This window comes from Bos indicus x Bos taurus, chromosome X (assembly GCF_003369695.1).
Source record: "Bos indicus x Bos taurus breed Angus x Brahman F1 hybrid chromosome X, Bos_hybrid_MaternalHap_v2.0, whole genome shotgun sequence".
Taxonomy (NCBI): Eukaryota; Metazoa; Chordata; class Mammalia; order Artiodactyla; family Bovidae; genus Bos; species Bos indicus x Bos taurus.
This window is the reverse complement of record NC_040105.1, coordinates 11269283-11285168: the sequence shown is the minus strand read 5'-3', so window position 1 is coordinate 11285168 and position 15886 is coordinate 11269283. Positions and strand designations below refer to the sequence as shown.

The 15886-nt window shown below is 43.1% G+C and overlaps 1 protein-coding gene across 1 annotated transcript in view; it reads right to left on the bottom strand.

Moving 5' to 3' along the window:
* Window positions 1-15886, bottom strand: part of EGFL6 (EGF like domain multiple 6) — a 41797-nt gene that overhangs the window by 8228 nt on the left and 17683 nt on the right. The window contains 5 exon segments of the mRNA XM_027534720.1: window positions 1310-1411; window positions 3092-3172; window positions 5130-5441; window positions 12347-12469; window positions 14747-14881. Of these exon segments, the coding sequence (XP_027390521.1) occupies window positions 1310-1411; window positions 3092-3172; window positions 5130-5441; window positions 12347-12469; window positions 14747-14881 (753 nt within the window).

Here is a 15886-nt window from a genome sequence, read left to right as displayed (position 1 = left end):
GTCCAACTCCTAGAGACATTCTCAGGGCCCAGATTGACATTGCTCTAGTTTTCATTGGACCCAGAGACTGCCTGGTCTTCTTTCCCAGTTAGTAAGTTTGCCAGATTCAGAGAATAAAAGTGCAGAATGCCCTGTGGAGTTTGCATTTCACATAAACAACATGTCTGAGATATACTAAAAAGCATGTGCTGATTATCTGAAATTGGGGCATCCTACATTTTATCTAGCAGCTCTACTAGCTACAGTCTTTTGTGACCCACTGTGGTAGGTTTCCCTTTTACTCCAGTTCAAGCCCACTTTGATCTGTCCTTGAGATTTCAGCCTTCTAAAAATGCTGATTCATCCCGTGTTGGGTGAACCTCAGGGTTATTTGCAAATCAGGTGTTTGTAAATAGGGAACTTCTATCCTCTCCCTTAATCCCATGTTCTAACAGGAATTTTTGTTAGGAGATACCCAGGTTTCCTGATTGCATGTAAGGGCTTGCAAGGAAGGCTCTCAGGGAGGAATCAGTGTCAAGGAAGGATCTAGAAGGATCTTTTACCTGAGGGCTGGGCATATACCTCTCCAAAGAAACACTTTGATGGGTAAAGAACCAGATTTCCTGAAAGTATAACAGTTATTTCTAATTACAGAGTCAGCTTTAAATGACCAAAATTCTATTTATGCTCCAAATGGGATCTGCCATCCAAATGCTCTGCCTCAAAGGAAGTTAGAGCCCATCAATAGTAGACAGTGGAAAGTAGGCAACTCAGAGCTTCAGCAGAGAAAAATTCAAGGTTAATTGGAATGAAAGAAATCCTCCAGCGATAGGTGGGCAAGTCCAGTCCAGGAGTTCAGAGTGCTGATCTGCTGCTCATTATGATTTCAGTGCTCTGAGAGGTGACGCTCCTAAAACTCCAGGTTTAGGGAGAGGTCATATTAATATTTCCTTTCCAGATTCCTTTCCCCCTCCTCCTAAACTCAAAAGACAACCACAGAGCACCATAGCTGGTAAACTGGGGAAAAGAAACAACTTCCTTCTACCTTTTCCCAAATACTCTTTATCCTTATACAAAGTCCTACATCTGTGTTTCATGAGCAGGGGAGTGAATACGGAAGAGGTTTGCTGGAGAATCCTTTACGGGGTAGGCGGGTGAGAAATGGACTAAGTCAATCATTTATCAGGGGAGACTTGGGAAGGTCTAAAAGCTTCCAAACGTGACAAACAACCCTGACTTCACAAGCAATGAGAACAATTACCCTTGAATCATTGGATAGCTTTAATTCCAGGACCAGACCACAGGACATGGATCAGTAAAGACTACATACCACTATCTCCGTCCGCAGGATTCCAGTTGAAATCATCTCCTATATCCTGTTTCCAGCCACAGATGCCATGGTCAAAGGTGCAGTCAACTGAGATATTTAAATCTGCTAAGAAAGGGATCATTCAGCATCATTTAGCAGATTAGGAAATGTTTTAACATTGGGAGCTTTGGAAGGCGTGGCCATGTTTGCAGTTGCTGTCAAGAGTTTAGGGAATTTGGGACTAAAAGATGCAAACTATTATCTATAGGATGGGTAAACAACAAAGTCCTACTGCATAGCACAGGGAACTATACTCAATATCCTATGACAAGCCATAATGGGAAAGAATGCAAACATAAATATATACCTATAATGTATAACTGGATCACTCTGCTGTGCAGCAGAAACTAACACAACATTATCAATCAAATATATTTCAATTAAAAACAAGTTTAGCTAAGTATGGCCATCTTGGTATCCATTTTGTTTGGCCCTGCAGTCTGCGAGGGCCTTAAGCTGGCATTAGCCCTCACGCAAGTGCAAGCCCTAGATAAGAGCCCACGGAGTCACTCGTAAAAGCGAGTTCCTTGTATGACTTTCCCAACGTCCCCTGTGACTGACACCCTCCCCTGCTTCCCAGGGCCTTGTGTCTGCCTTAGATAAGACCTCCCTGAAGCTTACTAACACCTCAATTGTTTTCATTGGAATCCATCAATGCAACCTTAGCCCAACAAGCCCAAAGCACTACACACACATGGACCCTCAGAGAGGCGTGTGCCCCACGTTCTGCCTGGACTTCCCTCTAGGGCCCCTGGAGGCCATGCCATGTCGTTTCCCATGACCTGGAGTAATAAACTTGTCTATTTAAATTTCTTTTGTGGTCTTTTGTTGAACCATCTGGCACCCAGGGGCTCCATCTAACAAATGTTCATTTAACAAATCCTAACAACTGCGTGGAGTACAGGGTCAGCTAGAACAACCTTTGACCCAGTGCCTCCAGTTACTTTTATGTAGATTGGGGTCAGCAAACTAACATCCTGGCCCACTGCTTGGTCTTGCAAATAAAGTTTTATTGAAACACACCACGCCTATTCATTTACATATTGACTGTGGCTGCTTTTGAGCTGCAGTGATAGAGCTGACAGATGCAACAGAGAGTGTATGGTTCACAAAGCCTGAAATATTCAGCCTCTGGCCCTTTACAGAAAAAAGTCCTGACCTCTGATGTAGGTGTCAGAAATTACCACTGGGAAAAAGAGGAAAGACTGAGAGGTTTCTGATTTGTAACGAATACCAGACTCTGGCTTGGAATGGGGGGCTTTTGCAGTTTATACTAAAGAATAAAGGAAGGGCAAAGAAAGGGGAAAAGCTAAAGAGATAAGGGGCAGCAACTGGTTGTTGACGCATTAATGATTTGCAAAGCATTTTCACGTACATTACATCATTTGATGTGGCTGCCACAAAAATTCTACAATCGTGCCCATTTTCAAGAAAGTAAAACTGAGAGTCATAAATGATTTGACCAAGTCCTCCAAACACTGAGGGCTGGAACTAGACCTGACTCCTAAACTAGATTGGAATCCAGGCTGTCCATCTACATATATCTTAAGCCAGTACAAACACACAGCCTCTTTTCTCACTTTCCTTTCTTCTTAACCTGTATTTTCCCCTATTCCAGAAAAGATGTTTCAGTCTAACTTCTAAAATTAAAAGATGCCAGGTAATGCTTGCTTCCATTCTTCAATATTCTTTATGAGTGCTATTACTCCTAAAATATACTCACTCCTAATATATGTTACTCACCTTTGTGTTTCAGATGGGATGATGTAGTTTTTCTTTGGACCAGAACCAGATCAACTTCACTTGCTTCATTCCCCTTAGGAGCTAACAATGAACACTTGATCAGTAAAAAGAAATCCCTAAAGCCCCACATACTAAGAAGGTATGAATCAATGAACAAAGATGGTTTATCATATATGGCTTATCATACATAGCTGGCTATTTATAACCATGGGCTCCACATTCACAGATTCAACCAATGACAGGTTGAAAATATTTTTTAAAAAAATCCAGAAAGTTCCAAAGAGGAAATCTTGAATTTGCCTTGCATACGAGGAAACCATTTACACAGCATTTACATTGTATTAGGTCTTTTAAGTAATCTAGAGACTACTTAAAGTATAGGGGAGGATGTGTTTAGATTATATATGAATACTGCACTGTTTTATATAAACCTTGAGCATCCATGGATTTTTGTGTCTGCGGGGGTTCCTGGGACCAATCCCCCAGGGATACCAAGGGACAGCTGTGTTCTACTTACAGAGTATGTTACAGCAGTGTTTCCCTAACATTTCCAAAGCATTCATATTGGTGCCAGTTTCTGCATCTAGAACATCTTTTTTGAAAGGTGCCCCCAGTGGACCTCATTAGGCATCACCTAACTAACCTAAACACAGCATATTAAAAAGCTGAGACATGACTTTGCTGACAAAGATCCATATGGTCAAAACTATGGTTTTTCCAGTAGTCATATATAGATGTAAGAGTTGGACCATAAAGAAGGCTGAGCACTGAAGAACGGATGCCTTCAAGCTGTGGTTTTGGAGAAGATTCTTGAGAGTCCCTTGGTCTGCAAGATCAAACAAGTCAATCCTAAAGGAAATCAATCCTGAATAGTGGGTGGAAGGATTGATGCTGAAGCTCCAATACTTGGGCCACCTGATGGGAAGAAGTGACTCCTTAGAAAAGACCTTGATGCTGGGAAAGATTGAAGGCAGGAGGAGAAGGGGACAACAGAGGATGAAACGGTTGGATGGTATCACTGAGTCAATGGACATGAGTTTGAGTAAGCTCCAGGAGATGGTGAAGGACAGGCAAGCCTGGCATGCTGCAGGCCATGGGGTCGCAAAGAGTTGGACACTACTGAGCGAGTGAACAACAATAACAACAACAATGGGGCGAGCACAGACAAGGCAAAATAGAGAGGGAGCAACAGATGCCTGGTGAGAATGGAAGGGAAAGTCCCAGGCTGGGTCAACATGGAAATCCCCCTTCAGGGGCCGAGGCTGACGATGGCTCTGCACAGTCACTGGTGACAATGGTGATTCTCTAGCTCATGTAGAAAACTGAAGCTTAAGCTCTATATAGAATGTTCCTCTATTTTACCTTTTAAAATTATAACCACACAACTCTGACATTCTCCTTTCACTGAGTGTGCCTGTAAAAAGTGCCTTCAAGAAGGAAAAAGGTAGAGCTTAGCAGATCTACCTGGGTGGGGGGTGGATCTCTCGGAGATTTAGGGGTGCGCTGCACCCAGAGCTGGGCAACCAGATGACCCAGCTGGCAGGACAAGCAGGCTTCCTTGGTCAGGAGCAGAAGGAGGGGCTGCATCAAATAGGACACCTCCTGGGTAAGTGGAAAGGGCTGACCTGTGCATCCCACAGCAGCAAATGTGATTTTGTATCTGCAGAAGATGTTAGTTTCCAGACCGTATAGAGAACCTTGCTTCTTAAGATTTAAAGCTGACCCCATCTTACATAGGCTTCCCTGGTGGCTCAGACAGTAAAGAATCTGCCTGCAATGTGGGAGACCAGGGTTCGATCCCTGGGTTGGGAAGATTCCCTGGAGTAGGGATTGGCTACTCATTCCATAGGCAGAGGAGCCTGGCGGACTGCAGTCCATGGGGTGGTAAAGAGCTGGACACGACTGAGCGACTAACTGTCACACTTCACTTCACCGTCTTAGTTATGGCATCTTCCTCTTTCCTGTCATTTGCCAGGGAAAACTACAATTCACTTTTCATAAGATGCATAAATTAACAAAAGTCATACTTGATACTCACAGAACACATCTCCATGAAGGCTTTGCTCCTGTTGCACATGGTTCTCATCTCTTTTCTCATCCTCCAGCCTCTCTTTCTTTCTGTTTTCATTCCTCTTCTTTTCTCCGTGAGGGTTCCCATCTCTGGAAATGCTCTCTTCAGAGCTGAAGGGCTCCGAGTCAACCTTTGTGGTGGGCGTCCCTCTGGGTTCTGCGATGTTTTTCATTTTTACCTTCTTTCTCATGCTATTCTTGTGAGCAAGCAACTTCTTAATTCTGTCCTTGATGGTACCAGGTGCTCTGAGGAGTTCTTTCACAGAATTTTCTGGGATAACTGAAACCAACAGTAAAAGAGAAGTTCCACATTGACCAATAATCAGATCTCTCACAAAAACGGAGCATTTAAAAAATGTCAAAGTGCAGTCAATGAATGCTTCCAGAATCAACACATATGAGGCTCAATCATCTGATATTTTAGAAAGAACTGCATTTGCATCTGTTTTAAGTGGTTCCAATGGTTACAGCAGGATCTTAACTACCTTAATCGTTCAAAGACAAACCTTCGTTTTGCTTCATAAACTATGATGATGAAATACCTGCTCCTACTAAGCTGGGTTACAGATCACAATGTGATGAATTTTCCAGAATCCTCTAATATTTCTGCTTTCACACTGGTATTTGTCAAAGCTACTCTTGCCCAGGGAGCCCTGTAATTTGTTTAAATGTGATGTTAAAAAATTATAGCTAGCATTATGTTGAACCATATGTACATTGCCAATAAGGAGCCATTTGTGACCTACAAAAATGGTGACTTTTGATTCAGTGTACACATATCTTTGAATTTCTTCACCTCAACCAACTAGTATCAAAAGCTAAATGATTTTCCTTATTGATTATTTATAGAGAGGCATCTATATTTAGTTTTACATTCATTTCGTATTTCTCACCACTAAATTAAATTCTTTTTTAAAATGCATCTTTGTAATAGACTGACAGACATAGAAAGCAAATATATGATTACTAAAGGGGAAAGGGAAGGAGAGATAAAATAGGAGTTTGGGATTAACAGATACACACTACTACTATATGTAAAATAATCAATAAGGACCCTAGTATATAGCACAAATCCCTGGTCGGGGAACTAAGATTCCCACATGCTATGGAGCAACTAAGCCCACGTGCCACAACTAGAGACTCCGTGTTCTGCAATGAAAGATTCTGTATGCTGCAACTAAGATCTGACACAGCCAAATAAATAAATAAATGACAAGTTGACTTTAAAAAAATGCTAGGATAAAAAGAGGGCATTTATAAGGTTAAAATGGGTGAATACATGTCAATTACTAAGATCAGTGGCCAACATATATTGGGCCTGTGTTTACTATTATTTTTAGAATTCGTCACCAGAATATCGAAAATCTTCTACTAAGTTAAATTCTTTTCCAGATCATACCTCTTCTGCTTGTGTTATTACTGAAGGAAAAAGTATGGGAATGGCCTCGTTGTACTCACACCTATATTCTTGAATATGCTCTGTAAAATGTGAACTTCTAATGATTAAAGCTTATGTTCAATGACTAAAGAAGCTGCTTTCCAATGGGAGCCATGATTGAATTTTGGTAAAGAAGCCACTGTCACTATTACTCCTCCTATGTGTGCATGGTTATAGAGCATTTAATACATTCTGGGTTGGAGTTATGCCCTACACATGGATGCTTATTTATTATGTATGGATTATTTCATGTAATAGCCAAAACAGTATTAAAGGTCAGATACTATTATGAGCTTCCCAGGAGACATAAAAGACACAAGTTCAATCCCTGGGCTGGGAAGATCCCCTGGAGAAGAGCATGACAACCCACTCCAGTTGCCTGGAGAATCCCATGGACAGAAGAGCCTGGCAGGCTATAGTCCATAGTGTTGCAAAGAGTCTGATATGACTGAAGCAACTTAGCATGCACGCACACACTATTTTGAAGAGAGAAACTGAGATCCTGAAAGGTTAGTTTGCTCTCAGACCATAGGCAGTAGGCTAGGGAGCCAGGAATCAAGCCAAGGCAATTTGATTCCAGAAGCCATGCTCTTGGTAACTAAATGACACAGTGTCCTTTCTTAAATTGACTGTTACTAACCAAGTTTGGTAGTACTAGAGTTTTGATTTCCTTAGAATGACGTATAGCTGCTGTCAAACTAAGACCACATTATCTAATGGTGCATTATTAATACCCACATATTCCCTGGTGGCTCAGATGGTAAAGAATCTGCCTGCAATGCAGGAGACCCGGGTTTGATCCCTGGGTTGGGAAGATCCCCTAGAGAAGAGAATGGCTACCCACTCCAGTATTCTTGTCTGGAGAATTCCATGGACACAGGAGCCTGGTGGGCTACCATCCATGGGGTTGCAAAGAGTCAGATATGACTGAGAGACTAATACAAACACACACGTATAAGAGCAGTAAAAGAATACACACATCCACATTTAGGTTGCATTGTTCTTTGGATACAGATGGTGCATAAGGATAATTGACTAACTCCTCTTCTGTACTGCCATCTAAGGTCTGGACTTTTTCAAAAACAATACACTCATAATAAAAGCTACTTTATTATTATATACAAGCAGTTCACACAGATACAAATGTATTTTACAACACAGCATTTTATAATGCTGAACACTAATTAGATGTGATTCTCTCATTTTTCTATGACTTTTCTTTGCACGTAAGGGTGGATTTTGGTCATCCTTTAAGCAATGTTTGTTAAGACGTTAAGATCAATTTTCAAAAGAGACATGGCTGTTTATTTTACAGAGAATCAATCAAAGCAGAATGGAAAGGACTGGGCAAATAACATAGTGAGTGACCCGAAGATAGTTTTCTTCTGTAAATAAACATTTTGGCAAAAGACTAGAGAAATGATTCTGCTGCAGAATGGACAGCAACAAAATTAATGATTTTTCAGATATCAAACAGAACATTGTGATAAGTTTGAGGTTTTGAAGAATCAAGAAAAATTTGTTTTAAACTGCTCCCCTAAATAAGCTTAGAGTTGGATGACCAAAGAAAAGAAAAGTTTTCTTAGCATAAGAAATGTTTAGGTTGACCAAAATAACAAACAGCTCATTAACAAACAGCTCATGCAACTCTATGTCAAAAAAAACAAAAACAAAAACAAGCCAATCAGAAAAATGGACATTTCTTAAAAGAAGACATGCAGATGGCCAAAAACCACATGAGAAGATGCTCAACATCACTAATTATCAGAGAAATGCAATCAAAACTACAACGAGGTATCACCTCATATCAGTCAGAATGTCCATCATCAAAAAGTCCACAAACAGTAAATGCTGGAGAGGGTGTGGAGGGAAGGGAAGCCTCCTATACTGTTGGTGGCAATGTAAATTGATACACCACTGTGGAGAACAGTATGGAGAGTACTTTAAGAACTACAAACAGAACTACCATATGATCCTGCAATCCCACTCCTGAGCATGTATCCAGAGAAAACTGTAATTCAAAAATATACATGCACTGCTAAGCTCATAGCACTATTTACAACAGCCAAGACATGAAAACAACCTAAATGCCCATCAACAGAGGGATGCATAAAGAAGAGGTGGCACATATATACAATGGAAAACTACTCAGCCACACAAAAGAACACAGCAATGCCATTGGCAGCAACATGGATGGACCAAGAGATGATCATACTAAGTGAAGTCAGTCAGGTAGGGGAAGACAAATTTCATATGATAGTACTTATACGTGGAATCTAATTTTAAAAAGTGATACAAATGACCTTATTTACAAAACAGAAACAGACTCACATATTTCAAAAACAAATCTATGGTTATCAAAGGGGAAAGGTGGAGGGGTGGATAAATTAGGAGGCTGAGATTAACATACACTCACTACTATATATATATATATATATATATATACACACACACACACACACACACACACATATATACCTGAGTCACTTTGCTGTACACCTGCAACTAACACAACATTGTACACAAACTATACTTCAGTAAAATTTAAAGACTGTTTGGGTTGATGGGGGATTTACAATCTCTAAACACTGGGCTACAATAACAAAAAACATGGGTTGCAAACAGCTACCCACTTGCTCGCTTAAAAACAGTGCCTTCATTTGGACGTTGGTGACACACTGTTGTTTCAAGAGGGAGCCAGTGATTAAGAAGGAAGCACTCCAGGTCTGTTTTGGCCAGTTCTTCCTAATCTCTGTGATTCTTTGGTCTGGGGACAGGGATGAGTACGTGGAGGTGAGTTGAGTTGCTCCCTTACTGACACAAGTGTTTTTCCAGTGAACCTTTTTTCTCTATGCACAGCATTTTTCTGCATTTATTTTTACAGGATTTCAGAGTCAGGAGGAGCTAGACCTTAATGAATATGATTGAAACTGTGCTAATAACAGTCTGAGCCAGAGCTAACTTTATTGAGCATCTACTATGTGCCTGGCCGAACTAAGCTCTCTGTCTATACTACCTCATTCAAGTCTCAATGAACCTATGAGAGAAGTATTGGGAGGAATGTGGGGGCCCCCAAACATAACCCAAGATAAGGATTTAGGTGCAGGTGGTTTACTTAACAGGTGATTCCAGGAGGCGGAAGAGGGGTAAGAGGGACAGTGAGACAGGAAGGGAGGAGAGTCAAAAATGGTGCCTCGATGGACAGGTAATCACTGTGGGTGTCGAGGGACATCTGGGAACCAGCACAGAACCCACCTCAGAGCTGTCCCGCTGCACGGGGGAGGCTAGGGGATTGAGGTGTAGATCCTCGGCCCCCACGGCTTGAGGACTGACTATCCTTGGGGGTGAGAATTTGGGGCTTTAGCTCTGGGAGGAAGGCGCAAGGCCAAAATGCAGGCAGAGTCCACTGCACTGGGGCTTGGGACATGCACAGAACTGTCCCCCACCTCACTGGAGTCAGGGGTCTCCAAGGGATGGTGGCCTGGCCCCTTCTGAGGACTCGCTAAAGGGCCACCACGGGGCCCATTTCAGATAGAAAGACACTGAGTTTAGAGAGGTGGAGCACCTGGCCAAAGACCACAGGCAGCACGGGGTACAGCTCAGATTCAAATTCAGGCCTTCCTAGCCCTAAGCTGGGCTGTCGACCAGACGACCTGAGACCAGCGAGGCCAGAATGGACATGTGCAAAGTTGGTGGCATGAGGGAGCCCTTGACCACTGATCCTGTGTGGAAGGTTTACTGATTCCATCCCTTCTCTGCAGGTCTTTCAAAATTATGGCATCTTTCCCGCCATCCCACCTACCCATGCACATCCCTGCACAGGAAGCCAGTCTCTCAGCCTTTCTTTGAATAAAGTTCCAGAAGGACACCATGGGCACGTCTACACAGAGGGATGGAAACCACAGCAACAAGCTACTGGAGACCGAGGAGTCGCTGAATCCCATCTCTAACCAAAGCGGGGGCCCTCCTGGAGGCCATGGTCCCCACTCCACAGGTTCTCTTCACTCTGAGATCCCTGATGGGGAAATTTGTCAGAGAGAATGCAGTCCCGCCCTTGGCCTACTTCGGCTATGGGAAAGCACTTTTACTTTTGTTGTTGTTCAGTCGCTCAGTCATGTCCGACTCCTTGTGACCCCATGGACTGCAGCACACCAGGCCTCGCTTCCATCACCAACTCCTGGAGTTTGCTCAAACTCATGTCCATTGAGTCGGGGATGCCATCTATCCACCGCATTCTCTGTCGTCCCCTTCTCCTCCTGCCTCTAATCTTTCCCAGAATCAGGGTCTTTTCCAGTGAGTTGGCTTTTTTACTTTACATTCCTCAAAATATTGACAGGCACTGTGTCTGCTTTTCCACACCTTTTTTTTTTTTTTTTTTCTTCCAGGTTAAATGCTGCCCAGTTCTTTTGGCAGTTCTTCACAGAATGTGATTTCTTCATTGCTTATACTTCATCTTCATTGCTTATACTCTTGTGTACATCATTTCATCCAGTGCTGCTGGGGTATGATGAATCTTTTATGAGTGTGGTGCTCAGAGTCCATCATGGTGTGTGGGCTGTTTATTTTTGCCATCACTGAGTTCAGCTCTGTCGTCATCAGGAGTATCAGCCAGGTGGGGGTACAGGATGCGATACAGGTCAAGGGCCGACTTACAGCCATATTTATTGGAATATGTGGCTATGCTCCTAAGGCATCTATGAGAGAGTAGAGTCAGGGTGGCCAATAAGTCTTGGCACACAATGAGCCAATGCTAAAAGGGACATGATCAAAGGATAAGCCCAGGTGACTAAACAGAGTGGGACATGGTTGGTCAGGCACGTGACTGACCTATGATCTTTGCTGGCTGGTCTTGGAAGATATTCCGGGTGCTCACCATGATTTCTAGTTTTCTTCTCTTTCAGGATGCGTGACAGGATTAGATATATTTTCTCCCCTGCTTCCAAGCTTAATCATGATCATCCACACTTCTTTAACTGCTGTGATGAACCCTCAGCCTCGGATTGACACCATGGTACCATAAGACAGTGGGACCTCTGTCAGCCTGCATTCCTAAGTGACAATGTGGACAAGAAACTCCCTGACAACTCTCTCTGGGTATAGCACAAGTGGCAAAAGAAACTGTGATTATTGGTGCAGCTTCTGACAGCAGTGATGTTTTCATTGAATGTTTCAGAGTTTACCAGCTGAGCATTAAAGAATTCATCAGCAGAAACCATGAGACTTGACTCAACTTAAAAAAAAAAAAAAAGTGAATAGAGGCTTGAGGAGGATGACAAAGGGAGGTTCGCTTCATTGTACTTTTTTTTTCAGTTATACATTCTGAAAAAAGTCCTGACTCACATGGTTAAAAACCTTCTCCGGTTCTAAGCCACTGACTCTTCAGGAATGTTTGGTATTGCCCCATAACCGAGCCTGTCCTGACTGATGCATTTGCTCAGTGTCATCGTCCTCAAATTTTATTTTCAGTATTTGAAAACATGTCGTGAGCAGAAGAACCTTCAGAATCCTTGAGGTCCTTTAAGTGCAGTGCCTACAACTTCTGTGAGAACTGGAGCTGTGGTCTGATTAGCTGAGAAGAACAGTCGGAGGCGGAGTTAAGTTCCCAAACACTGTATGCAGGCATCCTGCTCCCCTTCTGCTCCCAACACACCAGAGAGGAAGGAGCAGGGAGAAGGAAAGGGAGGAAGGAGACAAGGAGCAAATGCTTTATAGGGAAGAGCAAAGATGCGGTGACCAAGTGCACTTACGGGCACACTGCAGTCCGCTGCCTTTATACCCCTGCTTTCACTTGCACTTGAAGGATCCTTGGGTATTGAGGCAATTGGCATGGAGGCTGCACGTGTGGGTATTCTCAGCACATTCATTTATATCTGAAAATGTGAACAGTCGCAAGAATCATCTTGTGGTAACAGCACTTGCTGAAAGACTATCCCCTGAACTTGAGTAACTCCAGGGCCAACCACTCCACCCAGCCAGTGAACCCTGTGTGGCTGGGGAGCTCAGAAGAGCCGAGGATGCCTGGCACCTTGGCCCAAAGCCCTGGCTTTGCTTGCTGCCCGGTATGGAGGGAGGGTGTCTGCAGCTCACCTCCCCCACAGAAACCTCCTCTCCTGCTTATCAAGGCTCCTGACATCTCTTAGTTGTTCAGGCTTGATTGCATAACATTGTCATCAGCCAAACTTACCACTAAATAACAATATCAGAAAGTAAATTCTATACATAGAAGGGATTGGAACTCCTTGCCCACAAAGAACAAGACGGGCTTGGAAGCACTGACATCATTTGAAAAACGTGAACCTTTTGTTCACAGGCTGCCAGGAGCAGGGGTTAGGCCGGTCTGAGCTCGTCTGTTGGGTTTAGACTCAGAAAGTTTACTGAATTCCACCCATGTGACAACTTCCTTGGCCTTCTTTTCCCTCCCGCTTTTTTGCTATACTTCTCGAGGGCTTCCCATGGGCACTTGTGGTGAACAACCCACCTGCCAATGCAGGAGACATGGGTTGGATTTTTGGGTCGGGAAGATCCCTGGAGAAGGAAGTGGCAACCTACTCCAGTATTCTTGCCTGGGGAATATGCGCACAAAACAGGCTATTGTTTGCTTGTTTAATTAATTAATTTCTTTATGGCCGTGCCATGTGGCATGTGGGATCCTAGCTACCTGACCAGGGATCAAATCTGTGCCACCCTGCACGTGAAGTGCAGAGTCTTAACCACAGGACCACCAGGACGTCCCCTAGGCTATTGTTTTTACCTCAGCCACAAGGGGGCTCAGGTGCTGATCTTAATCACTTGTTAAATCACAAAGATTTGCTTCCTTTGACAGCTCCCCGTGTGGACTCCCACCCTGTCCTGTAGCATCTCCCTCTAGGTCTCAGGAAATAGGCTCCAACTCTGTGACACAGTCTGGAGATGGACCCCAGAGATGGTGGGTTCTGGAGCATCTTGGAGGATCCCAGCTCACAAGAAGTGGGAATGTTACAAGCCAGATTAGGATGGCCTTTAGGCTTGAGGGAAGAGCTATGGAGGCTTCATACAATGTGTTCAAAACCCAGGAATGGATATTTCCCCAACACAATTACACAGGACACGTCCTGGTCAGCTCTGAGCTTAGGGTGGAAAGAAACCTTACTTTCCCCGCTGCTGTCAGCTTTCCGTGTTACGCACACATGTGTGTCATGGGCACGTTATGTAAACAGGAATCCCCAGGGGGCCGAGATGTCTGCAGGACCAGCCCCATTCATGCTCTATCAAGGGCAATGGGAAGCCGTGCAAGGGCTCCCCAAACACCCCACTTCACTTGCTCATTGAGACTTGGAATTCCTTCCCTAAGGGACAGGATTTCTGATTTCACCCGTATCGGGCCGAGAGCTGAGTGATACCTCAGTCTTATCATAGAGTCATCTTGATGACACCAGAAAGCGAACATCTTAGGGGACATAGAGCTGGAACCATGGAAGGGTTGAAGGAGGAGTGAGGAAAGAGAACACTGCACCTCCTTCATTCATTTTTCTAAAGCCATTCCTGAGGGAGACTTAGGCAAGGGCCACTGAGGTCAAGATTAAGCAGGACTTGTTATTCCTCCTTTTATCAAATATAAATATGCTTCACTGTCCTCATTTTCAGGGCTTCCCAGGTGGTGCTAGTGGTAAAGATGCCACCTGCCAATGCAGGAGATGTAAGAGATGCGGGTTCGATCCCTGGGTCTGGAAGATCCTCTGGAGGGGGAAATGGTGACCCATGCCAGTATTTTTGCCTGGAGAATCCAATGGACAGAGGAGCCTGGAGGGCTACGGTCTATAGGGTCACAAAGAGTTGGACACAACTGAAGTAACAGCACTTTTAGCTATACCTGGAAATAGAACCAAAAATATAAACAAAACGAAACCAATCAATTTTTTTCAAAAAACCCACAAAAATCATCTCAAGCTATTTATCTCCATAATAGAGCTACAGAGACTGCGAATCTTTACATTAAACTTTGATGAACCTGGCTTCATGTAATTCATGTCATCAGAGTTCCCAAATGACAAAAATTTAGAAAAATATAGCTTTCTTTGTGTTGTTAAGCTGGTCAGTTCAGTAGATGGTTCAACTAATAGACTGAACTGATGTATAAATACCTGTAAAAAAGCCTATAGGTTTCTTACCTACACAGTCGTACCAGCCACTGATATATTTCAGTTCGAATCCAACATGACATTTGCAATAGTAGCTTCCAAATGTGTTCACACATCTTCGATTGTAGGGGCAGAAGGCTTTATCAGAGACACATTCATTGATGTCTAGGATGGAGAACCAGGACACGTCAGACACACCAAGAAAGCACCCTCCCTCCAGCACATTCTTGTGCCTGCACCCAGAGCACACAGCTCGCACACACACGTGTGGTTTCTTCACTGGAAAACTGATTATTCTGCTACCAACATCTTATCCTACGGGAAGAGTTCTAGATCCCCGAGGCACATTCACTGGATTTCTATCACTTTGTACAGCTTATTTTAGAGGTATTATCTTGCTGTAATGGCATTACTTCTATTCACATTTTCTCTTTCATTAAGCCCTGCCTTTTCTGGGGCAGGGAACATACGGCTGGCACTTGGTACACAGACACTCCATTTTGCTGAAGGAATTAATATTCTTCCAGCTATGGATATTGCATGGCAAACCTAATACACAAACATTCAAAGCTTGCATTTTACAAAAGAATTATTTCATTAGCAACAGCCTCCAAATCCTGTCATATTGTCCCAAATCAGAAACACAGTATCTAAAGAATGTACTGATACATAAATGGTGGGTCAAGTGGAATGAAGCCATGATGCAACTTAGGAGACAAGAGGCTTCCTTCCTTTGCTACCATGGAAAGTCACATCACAGAGGGGCTGACAGCTATGCTGACCAAACCATTAAGACTCAGACTTTGCCTTAACTTTCAGATGTCAAATCAAGTAAATTTGGAACCATCATTATTTTGAAACAGTGGTTAAACAAGAAATTTGGTGCTGGCTTATTGTTCTTTTTGCATTCTTGATATAATTAACGAGTAAGTATTGGATTGACCAAAATTATTTTTCAGGGATCACTTTCATGTACATCAAGTTCCTCCTCCAATGCAAATGGCACTAGACAAATCAAAGAGGTGGGTGAACACTTGGATTCATTTGGTCAAGAATTAGCCTTGACATAAATCTGATTTTACTGAAGAGCATTAAACCCTATGAACTGAAGTAAATATTTGCCTGCTCTCAAAGAGCAGAACCAAAATTTTAATTTATACAGACTTCTAT